The sequence below is a fragment of the Andrographis paniculata genome, unplaced genomic scaffold (assembly GCF_009805555.1).
Source record: "Andrographis paniculata isolate CXL003 unplaced genomic scaffold, ASM980555v1 Contig62END, whole genome shotgun sequence".
NCBI lineage: Eukaryota > Viridiplantae > Streptophyta > Magnoliopsida > Lamiales > Acanthaceae > Andrographis > Andrographis paniculata.
In genome coordinates this window covers 8252902-8273537 of record NW_026137598.1, presented here as the reverse complement: position 1 = coordinate 8273537, position 20636 = coordinate 8252902, and the positions used below count along the sequence as shown (strand labels likewise).

Below are 20636 nucleotides of genomic sequence, written 5' to 3'. Positions count from 1 at the left end.
CACGGTGGACGGAGAGAGTATTATACTAAAAATTAATTTTACATTCAAAATATCACATCTAACACTTATTTATATCATATCGTACAACTATTCAAATTCAAAATTTTTAATATTCAAATCCTAATCCAAAATCCAAACCCCCAAACAAACTCACCATTAATTTATTTATGAAGAATAATAATTAATAGATAGTTTATAGCACATATTATTAGAGGAATGAATTCTATTGACGCACTAATAATATACTCCCTTCCTCATCTTCATCTCTGCAGAATTATCATGTTCAGTGTTAATTATGAAGATCAGAGTTAACAGAGAAGCTTCGTTTACCTATGCAGTTTGAGATGTGAATCCCGTTGATGATCATAGCTCCTTCTTGACTAGCTTTCGCCGACCTTTCCGGCTCCTCTTATGTTCAGTCATCACAAACGGAAACTCACTGAAAATTGCAAGGTGAAGTGCAAAAACTACCTTGAAGAAGTACTTTATGCGTGTGCTCATGTGTGCCAAAACGGATGAACAAATTCTTCGATCAATCATCGCATCAAGTGGAAGCAACTCGTACCATCGAGAAATACTTCTCGCTGTTGGAAAGCACGAAGGAAGGCGAAAGTATTGAAACTTACTCCACAACCATTCAACCTCAAACAATGCCGCTACTCGATTCATTTACAGTCCACAAGCTGTCAGCATCTAACAGGCACTGTTTACGCTAGAGGAAGAGGCGAACAAGGAACAACAAGCAATACAACGCAAACAACGTTTTGTCGCGTATTTTCATCCACTGAGACAACAACCAGTAGCGCGTAAATTCAAAATCAGCAGGACAACAGAACGCACCGTATAATTGAGGAAAATCTCCGCCCATGGAAAACACATCAGACGTTAACCGCACCCATCTTGCTGCCGCCATATCCTACCAAGGCCATTACTGAATCTAATAGTTTGATATATATTTATTGAATTTCATATCAACAAAGTTGCTGTGGTGTAGTGGTTATCACTTTAGTCTTACACACTAAAGGTCCCCAGTTCGATCCTGGGCAGCAACATTTTGGAATTAATATTTTACATATATTTTTTTGATAGGTTGAGAGCGTGGAAATGGCTGGCCGCTGATGTAGTGTAGCTGTACTGTATGTATAGGTCTGTATATATTTAACGCCAAATTGCGTGATTCCGTGTAGCCGGCTACGACTTGGATACTACAAAATTCTCTCTCGTTCAATCTTCTTGCTGCTGGACTCACTGTAATTGAATGATCGTGATCATTCTGTTGAGCGCACATACAGAGTATGACGGTATGTTTATGTGTATATTTGTTATCTCGATTTTATTGTGATCTGTGTGTATATATGGTTATCTTTTTCGTGTTGTTCCTGGTTTACTTTCTGTTACTGAGGCTTGATAGGCTTTACTATTCGAATTTCCTGTTTTCCTGGATATCTCTCTTCGTTGATCATTGCTCTGAAATGCTGCACACAAAAATAGAGAAGGCTGCATTCTTAATCATTGTTTCAGGGAAGATAAAATTGTTCATGGATACAATTGACGGTTGTATTATTTTTTATTTTTTTTCCTGCTTTTTGTGAAAGATGAGAATCTGTGAGTAGGTTATGATGAATTAATCTACAGAAACTTTATTACCTTTGATTGAGGAGAATTTGTGAAAACCAATATAATATGAAAAAAAAAAACAAAAATTAAAGTGTGAAACAGAGAGGTAAGATCAGAGATATTTGACTTTGCATGAGGAAAATAGTTTAAAAAGTATGATCCCACTTTAGCCGGTGGATGTTTGTTGGGATGTTTGAAAAGCTGTGACCTTTTCTTTTCTTGTCTTCTGTCTACTTCCTACCTTATAGAGAGACAAATGAATAATTCCAAGGCTAAGTTTACTTTATGCCTATAATAAGTTATATAGATTTTCGCCTGAAATTTTTTTCTTTATTTATTTATTTGTGTACATTCTTGTCCTTTACTTCTGCTAGTAAGGAAGATGATGTGTGGTATTCCGTTCAAGGTTCATTTATATATGATTCACTTAATTATTGTTATGCATTTTTGCTTCTTGATTTGACAGAATGAAATTGCTGTTTTTGGCACTGATATGCCTGCCTTACGTGTATTTTATGAATAAAAAATTGTTTACAGTTTGTTTCATAGGAATTGTTGTCGATGGACATGTGCCCCTCCATTGTAGTATTTATGTGATGGCTAATTAATAGCATTGTCTGAACTATATGTCTCTATGATAGAATGGTGGATTTTGGTTGTTACTATAAACAAGGTCAGCAAGTGATTTATGTGATAAAGTTAGTTTTTGATTGACATTAGTTCCACTTTTTCTTTGGGTTCCAGTTACAACTATATTGGCTTTTAGGTTGAGCAGTCTGCCATGTCTCTTACTCCCTGGTTACTGTTTTTGTCACATGGGGTGCTGAGTGTTCTTTATTCCACTTCATCTGAAACTACTCTCTTAACTGATTTGAAGGAATATTTGCCAGCTATGACTATTTCTTCATGCTGATAGGCAGAGATCCTCTCAGTCATATGTCAAGCCATCCTCCTAATTGAGAGGTATGAAATCTGGTAATATTTCTATCTCTTACCATCTATTGGCAAATTTAAGAATGCCCCTAAATTATATTCCCTTGTAAGACTAAGAGTATGTCCTCATTGATGTAAATATGTGTGAAATTTTGTATTTCAATTAAAAAAGGGACAAAGAGAACAATCGCTCCCATTGAGCTTATTAGTCCCTGTAATTTTCACACTCTGCCTCCAATTCTTAATTCTCTTCTCATACATCACTGCACTATTGAATATCATGATCCTAAACAGATATATGTGTCCCAAAGTTCACATCTATTGGACAGGTAGACTGTGTATACTATTTTTTTATTTTATGATTAAACTTTTTGAATGTGATGACAGTGTGATCAAGCAAAGCAAGAATGCTGTTTATGAAGGGAAATCAGAGAAAAATGTTTGATGATTCTAAGAATGTCAGAAATGAGACTGATCCCCTGGCTGTTGAAAGTGAAATAAATAACATGAATGAGTTTAGAAGGAATAACCATCCGTCCGAGTTTGAGGTGAATGATAGAGATAAGTTTTCGATATTAAAATTTGAGAATGGTAGTGAAGCTGAACACCAAGATTCTAGATTGCCATATATTACTGCTTCAGATTCTCTTAAGACAGAGGCCAATATACTGGAATGTGAGCTTCCTGATTTACAAACTTGCTGCAAAGTGAGAAATGATAACACTGTAAAGGACGAATACATTGAAAAGGGGATGCCTGTTCTAAACCAAAGCATTAAGGATGATCGATCTGTCAATATGACAAGCAAGGCCTCTGTAGATGCCACTTTTGTCGATGGAAAGAGTTCAATTCAGGAAGAAAGACAAGCAAGCCACTTGCTATACAACAATAAGGTGGAAAGTGGTGGCAGCATTAGCTTCAGGAATCAAATTGTTGAATCAGCAGATGTGCTCGAACACAAGGCAAATGCTAAACAAGTTCAATGGAATAACAATGAAGTCTCCATCATTGGAGGAATCCATGAACCAATTCTCAACATCAAGGATGGTTTTCCAATTGGTCTTTCTGCCACTAGCAATACACAGTGTGTTAGTGGAAAGGACACAATTCATGCAAATGATTGTAATAAACCCCATGCCGAGCATAGGGACTCTGGAAATGAGTCGATGATGATTCAAGGGAAATATGACTTGGGAGAGCCGAATTCCTCTGCTGCCAGCGACATTGCTTATTCTGGACCAATAGCATTTTCTAGAAGTCTCTCCATTCGCTCTGATAGCAGCGCGGCAACCAGTGGCAGATCATTTGCATTTCCCATGTAAACTTTGTGTTATTCTTCTTTCCCGTGTTCTGGAATTTCATCGTGTACTAAACTGACTAAACAATTGTTTTCGCTGTGCAGACTACAATCCGAATGGAATAGCAGTCCGGCAAGAATGACAAAAGCAGATGATAGACATCTCCATAAACATAAGGGCTGGAGAGCAGGCCTTCTCTGCTGTAGATTCTAAAGCCTTCTACTTATCAGGTTTTTATTGTAGCTTAGATACACAGAACTTGAAATTCAAAGCTGGGATCCTAAAACTATGAGTATGCATCTCAACCATATGCTCAATTCTCTATGCTCTGTAAATTTATATTGTTAAATCAATAAATTTATCATCTATGCCTAAAATTTTCTACTATGTAATTACTCACAATGAAAATTTTTCATTAGCATGTCTTTGGCAAGGAAAAATCTAATGTCGATATGCTCTGTAGACATTAAACGTAAGGAATTAGTACTTTCTCATGTATGAAAGAAAGATCATTGTTTTGAAGTTTTGCTAAAAGGCAAATACATCAACATGTTTCTACCCTACTTTGGAGTTTGGAGCTGTTCAATGGATATTACTTTAAGGCTTTTTAACTTGTACTCATTTTTCCTTGAGCCTCAAATTCTGCACTACTGTGCTTGGTCCTTTCACTTGAAGTCATAGGGTTCTTCCATGGCACATACAGACATGAATATATATATATATATTGTGTGAACATGATGACAGCTTAGTATATTCAAGCATATGTCTGTAACTTCTAACATCTGACATGCCCTTTCTCTTGTTATTATATATCTCTGATTCAAATAAATATGATGAACACATGATTCATGCTAATATTATATTGTACACTGTAGATACCTCCTCATCCTAGCCTATGATGACTACCTATATATATGATATAGGCTTTAGAACACAAGAAACTGAAAGAGTTTATGTCAATCCCTAATAATCTTGTAACTCACTCAGAAGCTTTTAGAATCAAATAATCCTCAGTCAATGCCATTACTGACTGAACACGATGAGTTGCTCGACACGTGACAAGTGTTGAATTGTTCAAAACCTGGGGTTCGGTGGGCCTACAATGGTTAAGGACAGAAATATCAGCCCAAATGGAGTGAAGGTTCCCAAAAAGGTGAAGTATAAAAATAAGTTATGCCTGTGTACCTTGTTTTGGAACTCTGAATTTTGTGCTTTGTGTATGTTCTTCATTTGCTGTATCTCTGAAACTCTCTTCTTTAAATTCAAGCTTCACACAAGCAAAAGAAGACCTGGAAGAAAAAGCTCTTATCTACCTATCAATGAGTACTATGGAACTTTCACCTCTGATGATGGCATTCTGTGTAGCTGTCCTTGCTCTGTTGCCACACTGCTCTTCTTATCAAACTAATGCGCAGAAAACTGTCAGACAATATGGTAAAATATTGCTGAATGGTATCTTCATGTATATGTGTTTGTATATTACTGCTCAGAATCTGCAATTATAAACTTATGATGTGTGTTTTTTCCTGATTCTTAAGGTAATAACCCTTCAGTTCAGCCCTCTCATCCATTACTGCCAAGGAAACTGAACCTCCAAGAAGTGGTAGCTTAACAATCTTTTTCTCCCACACATTTGGTTTCATCATGCTCATTATTATTATTTCCTCTCTTCTTTGTTTTTTTTTTTAAAAAAATTTTCTGATCACAGATGAATAGTTATGGTGGCAAAACTATTGAGCCCCACAGGAAGATGATGGAAGCTCCTTCAGGTACAGTGTGCTCAGTCTTTACTTGAAATAGGAATATATACTTACAATATTCATCCATTTGACTAATAGTAATGGTAATGATAAGTAATTGCTCATTCTTCCCATTTTTAATCATGAATTTCTTTTATCTTGAAGGTAAAATAATATTGATTATTAATCATAACTTGCATAAAATTCACCGCAAATTAAAAGGGGAGGCTTAATTCTCTTATAGTACGAACAACCAAGAACCCTTAAACATGCACCTAAATATCCATTGGTTTCATGTAGTACACAATTGCAAATTTACAATCCCTTCTCTTATTACTTAGAATTCTGTAAGTTCATGCAAACATATCCATGTCCATGTCCAGGTAAGAAGCAAGAAAATGTGATGCAGATGGGAAAGGGGAGAGAAGAAGGCTCCAAGGAATCAGAATACTTAAGCAGTATGGATTATGTTTGGGTGAAAAGACGACGTCCTATACATAACAAGCAAGCCCCAGTTCTGCCATGAAACATGGGTTTTTGCTCTAACCAGGTTTCTGAATTCAAGAATCACAATATTATTAATTAGTGGTCTTAGATGGTTTTAATGTATGCAACTTTTGTGTAATGTTTAATTTGTTTAATTAGGGAATTAAGAAGAACTAGAGAATAGAAAACCCTAGTTATGAGGAAATTTTCACGTTGTTTCGTGTAGGAATTGAAGTATGTATGTTGTGTTTTCAATGCAGTCAACGTGGGGTTCAAACCCCAATTTTTTGATGTGTGGGTAAATCGTATATATGGCAGGCACGTATCAATTTTGAGTTATGGTTACATATATTCATTATGCTATTCATAATCACTGACATCTATATATTATAATAATACATAAAATAATTAAATTAATTTGATTGTATGTGTAAATTAAGAGGAAATATTGTACGCTTTCATACGTGATCATTATGTAGTGAAGTCAATCGGACATAAGTGCGATTGCATGGCCAAAGGGCATATTTGGGCAACTGGGCAACCATAGTTTAATAAGATTAATAACTTAATTATTATCAAATAAATATCAAATGGCAATTTAAAATATTAAATTGTATTCGAGTAAAGCACAGAAACTATATTAAATTATATTTGGGCAAAAGACGTCTTTGCCATTTGGTTTGTTCAATAGGGTGTATTCGTTGAAGTTTTGATTTTGAATGGATAATATAAAAATAATAAAGAAGTGTAATATATGAATTTTTTTTTTTTTTTTAGAAATATGTTTTCACAAAACAAACGAATTAATAATATTTTATATAAAAAAATAGTATTAAATGTAATATTTTCAAAAAAAATATAAAATATTAAAATAAAAAATTGAATAGCGTTAGAAAACATATTTTAATATAAAATCATTCATAATTATTCAAAATTATTGAATTTCACTAATTATTACCTGAAATTTTGTCACACCCTCACAGATTCCCAGCACAATTTTTGGGTGACAAATAAGTTGCTGCATATTCAGTCATGGCATTTGCATGTGTGCAGCCTGTCGCATCTAAATACAGCCCATTCGAATAATAATAATAATAATAAGCCCACCACCTTCAGCCCATAGACAAAGAGCATTCTTCAATGAAGATTCATTGAGAAAAAAAAACAAAAAAAAACACCAGAAACTTCGAAAAGCTTACATACAAGCAGTGTCTGCATTTATTTGAATCCCACAATTAGAATGCCATCATAAGCTAACTTAGTCATCATTTCAGCCATATAAAAACTAGACAAGGAAATACGGCAATCCAACACATGTAACAATAACATAAAAGGCAAATGTCGGTATCAAAAACAAATTCGTATCCATAAATTAAGAGCTGAAAACAGACCTTTGACACCAGTTCAAAGCTTCATCCTTTTCTGCGAAGGATCAAAGTCCTCGCTGTTGTTCAAGTCTTGAAATGGCCTGTGGTTTCCCGAATGCACAGCCATATCTTGATCCTGTAAAATGCATAGTGCTCGTAAGTAAGGTTGAACTTGCATAAACCAAAATCTGATTAATGCTAAATCGAAATACAAGTGTTGAGGGACACCTTAGGAATAGATATGTTCGGATTTGATCCTCCATTTGCTCGTTTGCCAAGATTGATCTGGACAGAAACGTTTGCTTGAGAGAGATCCACACCTGTGCTCTCAAGTGCCCGCGTCAATGAATTCAGCAACCTAAACATATGCTCGATTATCAATAGTAATAAAAACACGAAAAAGAAAAGAATCGCGAGGCTTGAAAAATATGAGCACGAAGAGATCATGCAGCAGCTACCCCTGCGAATAAACACTAGAGATGCTGATTGTTCCGCCCTCAATGGTAAGCTCATCTGCAACATTTAGGGGAGCAGCAGTTGGATATTCAGCTGATTGCCTCTTGGAGGCTGCTGGCCTGGATATTGACTGTGGAAATGCACCGTCAGTTGTGCTGGGAACAGACATGCATCCTTGTGGAGGATTTTCAGTTTGAGGATCCATTGATCGACAGGGGGCTACACCAACTGGGGCAGACTCAACAAGGTTTGGTTGGCATGGATGCTGTATTGATGCAGGAAAGGAGGGGTTATTGTTTTCATCGAATGTGGCAGGAATTGTTGTGACAATTCCTGAACTGTTCTTCATGGGTTGTGGCTGACCGGAAAAGCTCTGGACTCGCCAGTGATTGTTCCTCTGTTTTAAAAAAGAAAAAATAAATAAGATGTGAAGAAGAGTTTGAACAGATCAATTTAAAAATGAAATTGACATTAAAAATGAGAGAATGTTCCCTAGTTCTTCCTCTAAGTGAAGAATCAATAAAACTAAATTAATATCATCGCCAAGTCTAAAGATTTCAACAATCAAATCAATATAACCAATCGAGGTTTTACCCAAGGCATTAACTTTGTGGGCTCTGAGCTCCAAGGTTGACATGAGCTTTCATACTTCTGTACGTTTTCCTGTAGAAACTGTACGTACTGAATAACCTGCTTCCAGAAAAACATAGTAGGGATGAATACTTGCATAAGAAAGTTCCGAGTAACACACACACACACACACATATAGCAGTTCTGTACTTATTATATAGAATACCTCTAACAAAAAGGATGCGGTGTCTCGCTTCTGATCACTATGTGGTATCAAATCTCTTAATATTTGAAATCTGAGGTACAACAATAATCATCAGAACATAATTATAAACAAGACTCGTATGTCTCACCACCACTTTATCATCAAATTCATCTCCGTTGCTGACTGCTAAATTTTACAACAAGCATAAGCATATGTGTTTGCTTTGGTTAGAAAAATCAACATACACAGTCTGCCAAATCACCACAAGGAGGACTGTTAAGAATTTAAGATTACTCGAAGCTCTAACCCACTGGAAAACTAATGCAAATAAATACTTCATAGTTCATAAAAACTGATTTAGCTTCATTCAATACGAAATTCTTGAACTGTTTACAGTAACCGGTTCTTGAATTTTAGTATACTGATAGAGCAACATACTTAATGATAGAATTAGGTAATATCGACCTAAATCCTTTTGAAAGGTCAGTATTAGAAGATTCACACATACTGAAAGCATAGTACTTATCCACAATAATGCAACTTAAAAATACTCGTACGAGTCACATCCATCACCACAAGTTTCCTTCAATTTAATCGAAACATCACCTCTCATTAATTTTGCTCCTCCTACGCTGCTCCGTCACAGAGTGTTTCGACCTTATAGCATTAGCTTTATCACCGTTCTTCACATCTGCATCCGAAAAATCAACAACAAAAAACTACAGCATACTAGAAATTCATCCAATTGCAACTACTGGGACTACAGACAACCATCCTTCCACAAATGGTAAAGACAAGGCAATCGAGATTCCAAAACGCGCAGAAACTGTACCTCGTGCGCTGTTATTCGACGCTGCGGCGTCTTTCCTGCTCCCGAACTCTTCGTCCTCCTCTTCTTCCTCTTCATGATTTCCCTTACCGAAGTTCATCGCTCTCCTTTCTCCGCGATTCGACAACAATCCCTCGCTCAAATTCTCCACCTCCACGCAAACCGATTCATCCGAAGCGACTATAAATCAACTCCTTCGAAAGGATTACAGCTCCTCCCGGCAAAAATCGGCGATTGTAGGAGAATTATTCCAGTAGCGAACGCGAATCGCAGTAACTGCTGCACTGATTGGGCAATCGACCGTACAGAAAATGCGCTGGCCAATTGCGCTCATCAGTATTAATTTAATTTAAATTTTCTAATAATACCCCAAATCTCGTATTTATACTGTCTCCGGACTCCGATACGTATTTCTATACTCTGCCTCAATCGTCAAAATCTTAAACAGAGTTAATACACACACACACTTTTAAATCACGTGATTCAAATCATGTAAAAGTAACGGTGTCACGAGATGTACTTTTTTATTATAACTATCAAGTGGATTTCATTTTCACCTTTAACATTATTGGACCTTACGTTGGCCCATAAAATTTAGTAGCCAATATATTTACTAGCCCATTATTTTGGGCCTTATGTCAGAAGTAGACCATATACAGTGGGCCTGGCCCAAATCCATTTGTGGGGTTGGGGTTGTTTATTTTTAAATGTTACAATAATTCAAGCTCAACAACCAAATAAAATAACGATCCCTATAACAGTACGGAGTTGATGCTAAAATTCGTGCTTGCCTTAACGACAAAGGCAAATTTCTGCAGGCCTTTATTGTTGCGATTTAAAATATTTAAATTTGATAATTAATGCAATTATAAAAAAATAATAATAATAGTATATGAGAGACCTGACAAAAGAGCCCACAGAAATTTCGCCAATTGGAAGTTTAACGTTAGAAAATTGGTCCCATCGTAAAACGCGGTTGCAATTGAGCAAACCCACGTGCATCGCCACCGCCCATTGTAAACATCTGACGGATAAGAATAATTCTGTTCTGGGAATACTATATTTAGATTTATTATATTTTATTATTATTATTATTTAAATTGGGATTCGGGATTCAGGACACCTAGAAACAGGCGCCGTACATTGTTTTCTTTATGGCCAATCCACTTGCTGGCGCACTGCACCTTTGGGATGACGTGGCAACGTGACATTGGGCCACCTTTTGGCATTTACGCGAGGTGCACCGAACCCGACCGGAGGGCGACCATTACTGTTGTTGATTGGTTTGGTTCATGCGCCACAACGGTGTTGGCGTGCCTAAGCTCGTGCGGATCACGTGCATCCTCATGTGTTCGTGGCAATGTGGGAATTTTTTCATTTATTTTTTTTTTTTTACATTGTTTTTTTCCAACCTAGTAGTAATACTTTAAATTTTAATATATTTTATATTTATTATACATATTAAATTTTATATATAATATATGTATAATTTTCAATAAAAATGTAATCTTATATTTAAATTAAAACTAAACACATCCAAATTTATCCATCAAACCGCTTAGATGTATTTGAAGGGAATGTTCTTTTAAGTTGTGATGTGTGTGAACTATTTTATTTTATTTTTTTTAAAAAATTGTTGTTTATAATTTTTTTAATACTATATAATTGGAAGTGTATAATTATTTACATAAACCAACTATTTAATAATAATAAGTAAAAGTATTAAAATGAAAAGATATACTTATACACAATCCTATGCAGAGTGAGGAGGGGATCAAGTTTAGGAACATGTTTTTATGGTAAAATTGACTCTCTCTGCTAATTTCACATTGGATTAAAATCTAAATGTATGTCGAAGATAAGGGGCAAAAAATAAATAAAAAAATAAAATAAAAATGGAGACATGGCAACAACTAGACTGGATAAATAAGCGAAATATTTTCTGAATTTATTTTTCAGAACTGGGGATGGGGCGGATGCCATCACGTGGGCCAGTCGCTGTCACGTGTGGGTTGGTCGACTGTCTGACTGTAGACCACATTGGATGCACCTAACCAAGGAATATATACACACAATATATATATATATATAGAAATATGATGGAATCTCGAAATCATGTTGGATAAATTTTATCTAGAAAAACATAACATTGAATAGCGTTTGAATCATACTTGCATTTCATTATGTATTTGAAAGATATTGTAAAAATATTTAAAAACAAATCATATACATAAAATTTGAATACTTCCATATGTTTCATAAAATTGAACCACTTTTTTTACCTCAAAAAAATATTTTATTTTCTTATTTAAGTAAAAAAAAAAAAAAGTTAAAAAAATTGTATCTTTTGACTATAAAAAGTAACAAAAAGTATAGCTCACATGTTAAAAAAATTGAGCATATTTTTTGTATCTTTTTACTCAAATATGGCTATATTGTTCATTTTTAAATAGAGATCATATTTGTAAAGAACAAGAAGAATCAAATTATTTATCATTAATTTAAATTTCAATACAAAAGAGATAAGTCACTCCAATTCATACAAGACTTGTCAATTATATTGTTATGTTTATTCAGAAAGTAATTAAACACACACACACACACACAAATAAATTTTGTTTTAACTCTCGGACTTCAATATATTATATACACACATATATATATATTATTCATTTACTGATATTATTATATAAATCAAATATCAGATTATTTTTTATTTTTTTATTTTTGACTTAAATCAATCACATTAAATTTCCATGTAATTGCATTATGGATAATCGTTTTTATTATATAATATATTAGAGTAATAAAAGATGCGCTACGTCATCCTGACTCTGCTCCTTATCTTCCTCACAATCAAGATATAAATGCAATCTGATAAATTAAATAATTTATGTTAATATATATATGCTCAATTATTAAATATACATCATGCATGCACGTCGTTAGAACTTAGGGTTTGATCCCCGGAACAAAATAATATATCGGTTTTATATAATTTTTAATCGGAATTTGGACCGTGACATGTAATTATTTAAATCAAACATCTTGAAAATCCACAAGAAGGTCCAGGTTTGGATGTGACATAGTATTTAATAATGGTGAACCCTGATTTTTACACTAGCAATAAAATTTAAATTACGTGTAAAAATAAAAAATAAAAAATTCTGACCAATAAATTGACAAAGTCAACATAGAAATAGTCCCTGAGAGTTACATTTCAAAAGGAGGTTTAATTGGGTTATTTTTTATTTTATTTTTATTTCCAAAATATATTAAATTTGTTAATTACCTGCAAAGTTGATTCATATCATGTGTCCGAAATCATTGATGTCTGTATTCTGTCACTGGCTTGAGATCTTTTCTATATTTTAATGCTTCAATATTTTAATAGATATATATGATACACTCATATGGATAAAGTCGTGGATAGAAAATATTTAATTACACCTCATATACAGTCGATATTCAATTTTATTAACTATAAATATCATAACGAACCATTTAAAGAATTCAAATTAAATTGCAAATTGCACATTAATAAAATATAATGAATATTATTATTATTATTATTATTATGCATTATAGATTCATTGTTAAGAAAATGAAATGACTAATTTAGCCGTTGGTCGAGCAATATTGGACTGGTCCGTGGTCCCGCTTGTCATTTAATAAATAAATAATAGTAAATGAAAAATAACAATAATTAATATACTTAATTATATGGCTCAACCGGGTCCGCAAGTCGTCTCGAATTATCTAGACCGGCCTGCCATTGACCAATAGAATCCCGTTTTCACTTTACATAAGAACGCCGGTCCACGTGGGGCCTACCACTTTCACGGACCTACCCGCACTAGGTCGAACATTAAATATATTTATTTGATTATTTAAGAATTATACTTTATATTTTTAAAATATAAATACACTACTACTATATGCTTCCAAGTTCTGCCTGCAGTAAAAATTTTAAAATGGACGGTGAACTCAAAGAGTTTCTTATAAAATCGATCTTCTACTTTTATTAAAGAAAATTATCTATTTATCTTGAATCTTTTTATTATTACTATTATTATTATTATTATTTTTCTAAAATTAAATTATTATTATATTCTGTAGAAATCAACATCAGTCGATTACTTAGAAAAATGGTGTGTCTCCATGGCAATTGGGCAAGTCTAATATGACACATCATTTGCCCAATCCCGTGTGCCCCATCACGAGCGGTTGAGATCGCTTCTGCAAGTCTCATCGAACGGCTCACATCTCGCATTCTAGACCCTTCCACGAAGAAAGGCTGTGCATTTAACTGTGGTCGGGTTAAGCTAACTCAGCTCCACGCATAGATTTGATCCCAGTAGAGTTAGCTCTGAACGTTCTGCGAAGGAGGGAGAAAGAAAGAAGGGAAGAGCTATAAGAGTAGCGCGGAGCAAGAAAGAGTATGGTGAGGGATCTTGGTGGCTTGCGGGCGAGATTATACCTTTGATTGTGGCCGTTGAGCTCTGATCGTCCGTAAAAGCTGCCGTTGGAATCTTTGGGTGTATTTGGCGTTTCTATAGCGTTGTGCTGAAACAGGGGAGACACGAGCAAGATTTCTTCAGATCTGATCATTTGGTAAGGTTATTGAATGTCTAAGTTGAAAATTTTTTATGTTAGGTTCTCTCTCTGGCTGTTCAAGATTTGGGGAAAACTGATTTTAGATACATTTTAGGTCAACTGTTTATCATTTGCCAAGAAATGAGTAATATTCAGCTCGCACTTTGTGTTTAGATGATAGATGTTTCTATTAGAAAGAAGAGGGAATTATGTTGCGAGTTTTCTCCTTGGATTAGCTGATTTCAGTTTTTCCTTGGAAGGTTTTCTTGTTTTTATCTTCTGTTCATGTGGTGCTGAGGGAAATTGATAGCCGCTAGTTTTTTGGTCAATACTTCATTCTATGCAGACACTTTCTTTAGATGTCTGATTTTAGGGTTTTCTGTACTGTTTTAAATGAAGTAATTTATCATGTATGCCATTCTATGGTCTTTCTGGAGTTCTTACTCGTGCGAAATTCCCCTTGTGAGAACTATAGAAAGTATAATTCGGTTCAAGAAGTTTCATACGAACAATTAGATGTTGCTTGCTCAAGTTGTTTATTCTTGATGAGCTGATGACTATGTTTTACTAATTTTGTTCCCACTTGGTGATCCATACACTGCAGATTTTTCTCACCTTCGAATCTTCGAAACAAATATGGCTTTCTAACAGAGCGAACTATAAATCCTCCGTCTACTCAACGTTCTTGCTGTGCTGCGTGTGGGAGTCTGGATCTTGATTGTGCTGATTGATGTCCTTTATTGATTTGGGTTAATTTCACATCCACTCACAATTGGCTTCTGATATTGGCATTCAACTGGGGGGAGCTCTCTCCTGTTGCCATATTGGTGGTTGGTTGTGAGGACAGCTGCGTTCCATCTCTGTCTGTCTTCGTTTTATGTCTCCTAACTTGGATAGCCCTGTGCAGACTGAGATGGCTGTGTCTGTTTTCAAGAGCCCTCTTGGAGGTGGTGACTACCATGGAGTGAATATGATGGAAGGAAAACCAACAGGAAGAAGACGGGTTTTTGTGCAGACTGAAACTGGTTGTGTCTTAGGGATGGAGTTGGACAGGAGTGACAATGCGCATACTGTGAAGAGGAGGCTGCAGCTTGCTCTCAATTTTCCTATAGAGGAGAGTTCTTTGACATTTGGTGATATGGTTCTTAAGAATGATCTCAGTGCTATTCGAAACGATTCCCCTCTCCTCTTGACAAGGAATTTGCTACATAGAAGCTCTTCAACTCCCTGTTTATCACCCACTGGCCGGGACATCCAGCAGCGGGACAAAAGCGGGCCTATTGAAATTCTGGGGCATTCAGCTCGTTTTACTGAGACAATACAGCATGTTAAAGATATTGTCAAGGCGATTAAGCATGGGATCGATCCAGTACCTGTTCGTAGCGGACTTGGTGGGGCATATTATTTCAGAAATGTTAGAGGTGAGAGTGTTGCCATTGTCAAGCCAACTGATGAAGAGCCATTTGCACCGAACAACCCCAAGGGCTTTGTTGGAAAAGCTCTTGGACAACCTGGCTTGAAGCGTTCCGTGAGAGTTGGCGAAACTGGATTCCGAGAAGTGGCTGCTTATCTTCTTGACTATAAGAACTTCGCAAATGTGCCGCCTACTGCGCTGGTGAAGGTCACTCACTCAATCTTCAATGTTAACGATGGTGTCCATGGAAATAAGCCTCAAAGCAAAAAGCTCGTCAGCAAGATTGCTTCATTTCAACAGTTTATTCCGCATGATTTTGATGCTAGCGATCATGGAACCTCAAGCTTCCCTGTTACTGCTGTGCATCGCATCGGGATTTTAGACATTAGGATTCTTAACACAGATAGGCACGCAGGTAATCTTTTAGTTAGGAAGCTCGACGGTGATGGGCAATTTGGTGAGGTTGAATTGATTCCCATCGATCATGGCCTCTGCTTGCCCGAGAACTTGGAAGATCCATACTTTGAATGGATTCACTGGCCACAGGCGTCTATTCCTTTCTCCGATGAAGAACTTGAGTACATCCAAAACCTCGACCCCATTCATGATTCAGAGATGCTGCGAACTGAGCTTCCCATGATCCGGGATGCTTGCTTGCGAGTTCTAACTCTCTGTACCATTTTCCTGAAGGAAGCTGCCGCATATGGCCTTTGCCTTGCTGAGATCGGGGAGATGATGAGTCGGGAGTTTCGCAGTGGGGAGGAGGAACCCAGTGAGCTTGAGGTTATCTGCATTGAGGCAAGAAGGCTTATGGCTGATGAGATGCTGTATTCTAAAACTGAGGCAGACTCAGATGAGTTTCAGTTCGACATAGACTATGAAGACAGTGGGTATGATTACGCCCCGAAAGGAGCTCCTGAATATTTAACTGAAGCAATTCCCTTCCACTTTGGATATGGTGCTAATGGCCGCACTCCACTTTCCAAACTGGATGAAAGCGTCGAGGAAGATGAAAGTGAAGGAGAAGAAGATAAGAAAGTGATCAATCTACCCACCTTAGAAAAGCAGCGCACCATTCCAAAGCTGTCTATGTCTCTGAAAAACACTAGCTTGGGCGAGAAACAGAAGATCCCAAAGATGCCTGACAACATGTATCTCGCCAGCTCCTCATCCAGCCACAGGAGTGCGAACGAGCAGCTTCCTGCCAGCGCATGCTTTGTCAAGGTTGCAGACATGAGTGATGAGGAATGGGCGGTGTTTTTGGACAAGTTTAAGGATCTCCTTGCCCCTGCATTCGCCAAGCGAAGTTCGATCACTCTTGGACAGAGGCAGTGGCAGAGGCTCGGAACTTCTTGCAAGTTTTGAAACTAGAGCAAATATTGCGTGCCTTTCTAGGTGAAGAGTAAGAGTTACAGCACTTTAGTTTTTCCTTGATGCTTTCTTCTTGCAGTCATCCGTAGGTGGTGGGAGTAGCAGCAGTTGTATGTAAATATTCTTTCTAAAGCCAGATGCGCGACGACGATCGACGATCGGCAGAATTGGTTATTTTTTTCTTTGTTTTTTTGGGGGGTTTACTCCATGTTTACTTCTTAAAATTTGTACTTTAGGTTTGTTTCCTTGAGGCCATCTCTATTGTTTGATAAATAATTTGTAGACCAGGCATGCTGTAGGATATATATATATATATATGTTATGTGTTGTAAATATTGGATCAAGTATGTTTTGAAGTTCAATTGTATGGTTTTGTTTTTATTTAGTTAAATCATGTATTGTGAAGATGACATGATTTGGGATGGGCAGGGAGGTGGCAATCTTATCAGAATAGTAACATTGACATTTATATGAGGACATTGATTTGATTGCAATTGAAGTTGTAATAATGGTGGAGGGAAGAAGACAAAATAGTCCTACTACTTTGTTGGTGGCGGGCTGGAGGGATGGTTGTCTGTCTTGTTTGTTGGTGGTGGTGGTGGTGGTGAAGGATGTGTGCCCTGTCCTGTACAGTCTGTCTATGTCTATCTCTGCACTTTTTGTTGATGAACTTTTCTTGCCATGATGCAGTGTTAGTTTTGATGATGCCAAGGTCACAATGGTTGGGTTGTCTGTAATATATATATATATATATTTAGTAGTATATATATATTTTTTGTAGAAACTAATTAGTACTGAAATGGTTAAGTAGGTGGAATGGAATGGAAGCTTTTGAGGGGAATTATTGTGGACAGCAAAGCTAAAGGGATTAAAATGGAAAAGAAAAAGAACTCAGTTGTGCTGAGCTGACCTCAACTTAGAAGATTGGGGGGATGGTTACTTATGAATAAGAATGGGAATTAGTATATAACATTTGTTTGATTCGATGTTTTTGGATTTTAAATACACTATTTATTTTATTTTTTTTTTCCTAAAATATCGAATCAAACACTTATTTTTCATTTTTTATATTATGCTAAAAATTAATTTTACATTCAAAATATCACATCAACACATATTTATATCATATTATACAACTATTCAAATTCAAAACTTTTACTATTCAAATTTCAATTTAAAATCCAACCTCCCAAACAAACACACCTATTATATTTCGTATCTTTACACTTTGCATGGAATATGGATAGTGGTTCTTGCATGGGGGAGGTTGGAATTATTTTGATGGTGTATTTGTATATATTATACAAAGATATCATTTTTTTTAATGTACATTTAAGGACAAAAAATGTTAAAATTATTTGTATATTTACGATACCTAAAAAAATATTATTATTTTTTAATATACTAAAAAGAACAAAAATGTATAATAAATTGGGACAAGAAATATTAAACACAATTTCCGAACTACTACTAAAAAGCTCAATTATGTTATAAGTTTTGTTAGTTTGTTTAAGTAAAAAATATTTTTTTATATTTACAATATCACATCAAATATTTATTTTTATTAAAATAATTATATCAAAATTTATATTTATTTAAATTAATTCAATTTTTAAAATAATAAAAACATTAAAAAATATATTTATAAATGATCAAACCTTGTGTTTGATTTATATTTCAAACACAAATCAACATTATTTTACAAATTATTGATCTAAAATGCAGTAAAGGTAACTTTTAAAAGCCTAATTAGGCCCATTAAGAACCAGCCCAAATTGCAGAAGCCCAAGATACAAAACAACGGTCACAATAGTAATAGATTGATCAACTGCAAGAAATAACAGCAGATAAAATTACATTCTATCACTTAAATTATTACCATAACAATAAAATTATTACATGCAACCCCAATACTACTTTGCTCTATCACAGTCCTCCTCCAAACTCAATAAATACATAGATAGATAAACATTTGAACTTACACATAAATAAATAAACAGCCAAAACCTCAGAACACACATAACATAAATAATACTAACGACTAACAGTAATCAGTTTCAGACATGTCTCCATGGCCTCTCTGCAAGATTGACACACTCTCCATGTCTGAAACAATCTACCAAATGGTCGATCGTCATTCCGGCAGCCTGCATGAACGAGTAAACGATCACCGGCCCGACCAGGCGGAACCCTCGCCGGACCAAATCCTTGCTGATGATCTCCGCCTTCGGGCTCCTCAACGGGACATTTCTCGGAAATCTGAACCTGTTGATCACTGCCTTGTAGCTCATCTGATCCCACATGTAGCTGCTGAATGATCCGTACTCTTCCGCAATCTGTCAGAAAGTTCGAAAATATAATAATATTCGATCTTCCATCATCAGTTTTCGTGAAAAAAAAAAAGGCGAAAACTTGCCTTTGTTATGCATTTGGCATTTTCCACAATGCACCTAACTCTGCTTTCTGATAAGGTTAGTTCTTTGTTGGAGGCTATTTCAATAATCTCTTTTTCGCCTATTTTCGCGGCGCGCTCGGGGTCGAATCCCGCGAAGGCTTCCCTGAATAACCGATTGATCATCAACAATGTGTCGAGAGAGAATGGAGGTGTAAGAATCCGAAGCAAACCTTAGGAGCTCGCGGCGTTTAAGGATTTCGGTCCAGTTGAAGTCCATCAGCATTCCACACATTGCAAGAAGCTCAAACAGCTGACTGTAATGGAACAGATTCTTCAGACATCATGAGAACTAATTTCTCCAATTCTTGATGATCATGTAATGAAACAGGGACGCAGAGACTCTACCTGTCGTCGTAGACCGGCACGCCCCAGCATTCGTCGTGGAACTGTACATAAACACTCTCTACAAACACAAAATCACTAAAAATCATTACATTGTCAAAAAATCAAGAACATGATCTATCATTAAATCGTCGATGGTGGCTAACCGCTGTTCTTTGTTATCCAGTTGCACCGTCTCGTTCCTTCCTCGCCAAGAACATTAGGAGGTTTTACTGGCGGCGGCGGCGCAGCTTCCCTTCTGTCAGGCGGAGCAATCAGGCTGAGGGCAATCGATATTTTCTGGTCAAGCGGGGTGGCCGAGTAGTCGGTCAGCGACGAATCCGTTGAGTTTTGGGACAAAGATAAGGAGAGGGAAGATAAAGAAAGAACAGAACAGGTTCTCTGCAGGCCAATGGGATAGATTTTCTTGAGATGCTTGGAGAACAAGTTATTGCCACCAGGTTGCTTCTCTTTTTGCCTGGAAATGTCTTTGGTCTTTTCCAGGGCCTGTTTCTTGGCATAGTAGTGTTTGGACATCCTGGAAAATGTTTCCATTCACAACTATGATGTGGGGTTGGAAATCAGGACAGGGAATTAGGGAGTTTTATAACATAGGGAGAGGAAATATGAATGTGTCCGAAAAAGTAGGTAGGAAGAATGTGGATTTCTTAACTCAAATTTATCCAGGGACTTTGTTTTAAAGCAAAACATATATATTAATAGTCCCCGAAAAGGACACCTGAATTTCAGCCATTATCAGTTCATAGAAATGCCACAGAGATTCACATTCAAGAACTGGAAAATTGAAAAGGGATTTTATAAAAAGTGCATAGGTCTTGACATTAAGGCACTTTTAGTTGAAGTGTTTGTCTCATGGGGTTTGCAGTTTGGGTCCCCTATGGGATTAAACTTAAGCCCCACTCATAGTGGATGAGGCAAACACATTGCCAGAAGAGACAGAGATACACCATCTTTTATA

The 20636-nt window shown here is 36.1% G+C and overlaps 5 protein-coding genes and 1 non-coding gene across 9 annotated transcripts; 4 read left to right on the top strand and 2 right to left on the bottom strand.

The window, feature by feature from the left end:
- The first annotated feature begins 979 nt into the window (after window positions 1-979).
- TRNAV-UAC (transfer RNA valine (anticodon UAC)) lies at window positions 980-1052 on the top strand. Its single transcript has one exon. It is a non-coding gene; the product is annotated as a tRNA-Val (tRNA).
- A 110-nt stretch (window positions 1053-1162) lies between these two features.
- LOC127261269 (uncharacterized) lies at window positions 1163-4314 on the top strand. 4 transcript variants are annotated; one of them, XM_051289543.1, is made up of 4 exons: window positions 1163-1301; window positions 2508-2592; window positions 2938-3868; window positions 3953-4314. In XM_051289543.1, exons 3-4 carry the CDS (start codon window positions 2958-2960, stop codon window positions 4059-4061), a joined length of 1020 nt encoding a protein of 339 aa, XP_051145500.1. In that variant the 5' UTR covers window positions 1163-1301; window positions 2508-2592; window positions 2938-2957; the 3' UTR covers window positions 4062-4314. The 4 variants fall into 4 exon arrangements, with proteins under 4 accessions (XP_051145500.1, XP_051145496.1, XP_051145497.1 ...); XM_051289539.1 differs by having other exon boundaries at window positions 2495-2580; XM_051289540.1 differs by having other exon boundaries at window positions 2495-2592.
- Window positions 4315-4885: 571 nt separating this feature from the next.
- Window positions 4886-6756, top strand: LOC127261270 (uncharacterized). The gene is made up of 5 exons (XM_051289544.1): window positions 4886-5001; window positions 5116-5282; window positions 5387-5451; window positions 5557-5617; window positions 5971-6756. Exons 2-5 carry the CDS (start codon window positions 5168-5170, stop codon window positions 6111-6113), a joined length of 384 nt encoding a protein of 127 aa, XP_051145501.1. The 5' UTR covers window positions 4886-5001; window positions 5116-5167; the 3' UTR covers window positions 6114-6756.
- Window positions 6757-7248: 492 nt separating this feature from the next.
- Window positions 7249-9882, bottom strand: LOC127261268 (transcription factor BIM2-like). Its single transcript, XM_051289538.1, has 7 exons — window positions 9504-9882; window positions 9278-9362; window positions 8693-8762; window positions 8491-8586; window positions 7899-8293; window positions 7669-7798; window positions 7249-7576 (listed from the first exon to the last, which is right to left on the bottom strand). The coding sequence occupies exons 1-7, from the start codon at window positions 9598-9600 to the stop codon at window positions 7478-7480; spliced, it is 972 nt and encodes a 323-aa protein (XP_051145495.1). The 5' UTR covers window positions 9601-9882; the 3' UTR covers window positions 7249-7477.
- Window positions 9883-13787: 3905 nt separating this feature from the next.
- Window positions 13788-17243, top strand: LOC127260599 (phosphatidylinositol 4-kinase gamma 7-like). Its single transcript, XM_051288412.1, has 2 exons — window positions 13788-14114; window positions 14701-17243. Exon 2 carries the CDS (start codon window positions 14974-14976, stop codon window positions 16873-16875), a length of 1902 nt encoding a protein of 633 aa, XP_051144369.1. The 5' UTR covers window positions 13788-14114; window positions 14701-14973; the 3' UTR covers window positions 16876-17243.
- Window positions 17244-18734: 1491 nt separating this feature from the next.
- LOC127261127 (uncharacterized) lies at window positions 18735-20373 on the bottom strand. The gene is made up of 5 exons (XM_051289333.1): window positions 19825-20373; window positions 19682-19739; window positions 19507-19590; window positions 19298-19439; window positions 18735-19217 (listed from the first exon to the last, which is right to left on the bottom strand). The coding sequence occupies exons 1-5, from the start codon at window positions 20210-20212 to the stop codon at window positions 18939-18941; spliced, it is 951 nt and encodes a 316-aa protein (XP_051145290.1). The 5' UTR covers window positions 20213-20373; the 3' UTR covers window positions 18735-18938.
- Window positions 20374-20636: the final 263 nt, after the last annotated feature.

Coding starts and splice junctions, on each gene's coding strand:
- LOC127261268 (XM_051289538.1), bottom strand. CDS start 9,600: ATGAACTTCGGTAAGGGAAATCATGAAGAGGAAGAAGAGGAGGACGAA. Junction 8,763..9,277: donor AGGAGCAAAATTAATGAGAG/GTGATGTTTCGA, acceptor GTTGTACCTCAG/ATTTCAAATATTAAGAGATT. Junction 8,587..8,692: donor CCGCATCCTTTTTGTTAGAG/GTATTCTATATA, acceptor TTCTGGAAGCAG/GTTATTCAGTACGTACAGTT.
- LOC127260599 (XM_051288412.1), top strand. CDS start 14,974: ATGTCTCCTAACTTGGATAGCCCTGTGCAGACTGAGATGGCTGTGTCT.
- LOC127261269 (XM_051289543.1), top strand. CDS start 2,958: ATGCTGTTTATGAAGGGAAATCAGAGAAAAATGTTTGATGATTCTAAG. Junction 3,869..3,952: donor AGATCATTTGCATTTCCCAT/GTAAACTTTGTG, acceptor TTCGCTGTGCAG/ACTACAATCCGAATGGAATA.
- LOC127261270 (XM_051289544.1), top strand. CDS start 5,168: ATGAGTACTATGGAACTTTCACCTCTGATGATGGCATTCTGTGTAGCT. Junction 5,283..5,386: donor GAAAACTGTCAGACAATATG/GTAAAATATTGC, acceptor CTGATTCTTAAG/GTAATAACCCTTCAGTTCAG. Junction 5,452..5,556: donor AACTGAACCTCCAAGAAGTG/GTAGCTTAACAA, acceptor TTCTGATCACAG/ATGAATAGTTATGGTGGCAA.
- LOC127261127 (XM_051289333.1), bottom strand. CDS start 20,212: ATGGAAACATTTTCCAGGATGTCCAAACACTACTATGCCAAGAAACAG. Junction 19,440..19,506: donor AAACGCCGCGAGCTCCTAAG/GTTTGCTTCGGA, acceptor TCGGTTATTCAG/GGAAGCCTTCGCGGGATTCG. Junction 19,218..19,297: donor ATGCCAAATGCATAACAAAG/GCAAGTTTTCGC, acceptor ACTTTCTGACAG/ATTGCGGAAGAGTACGGATC.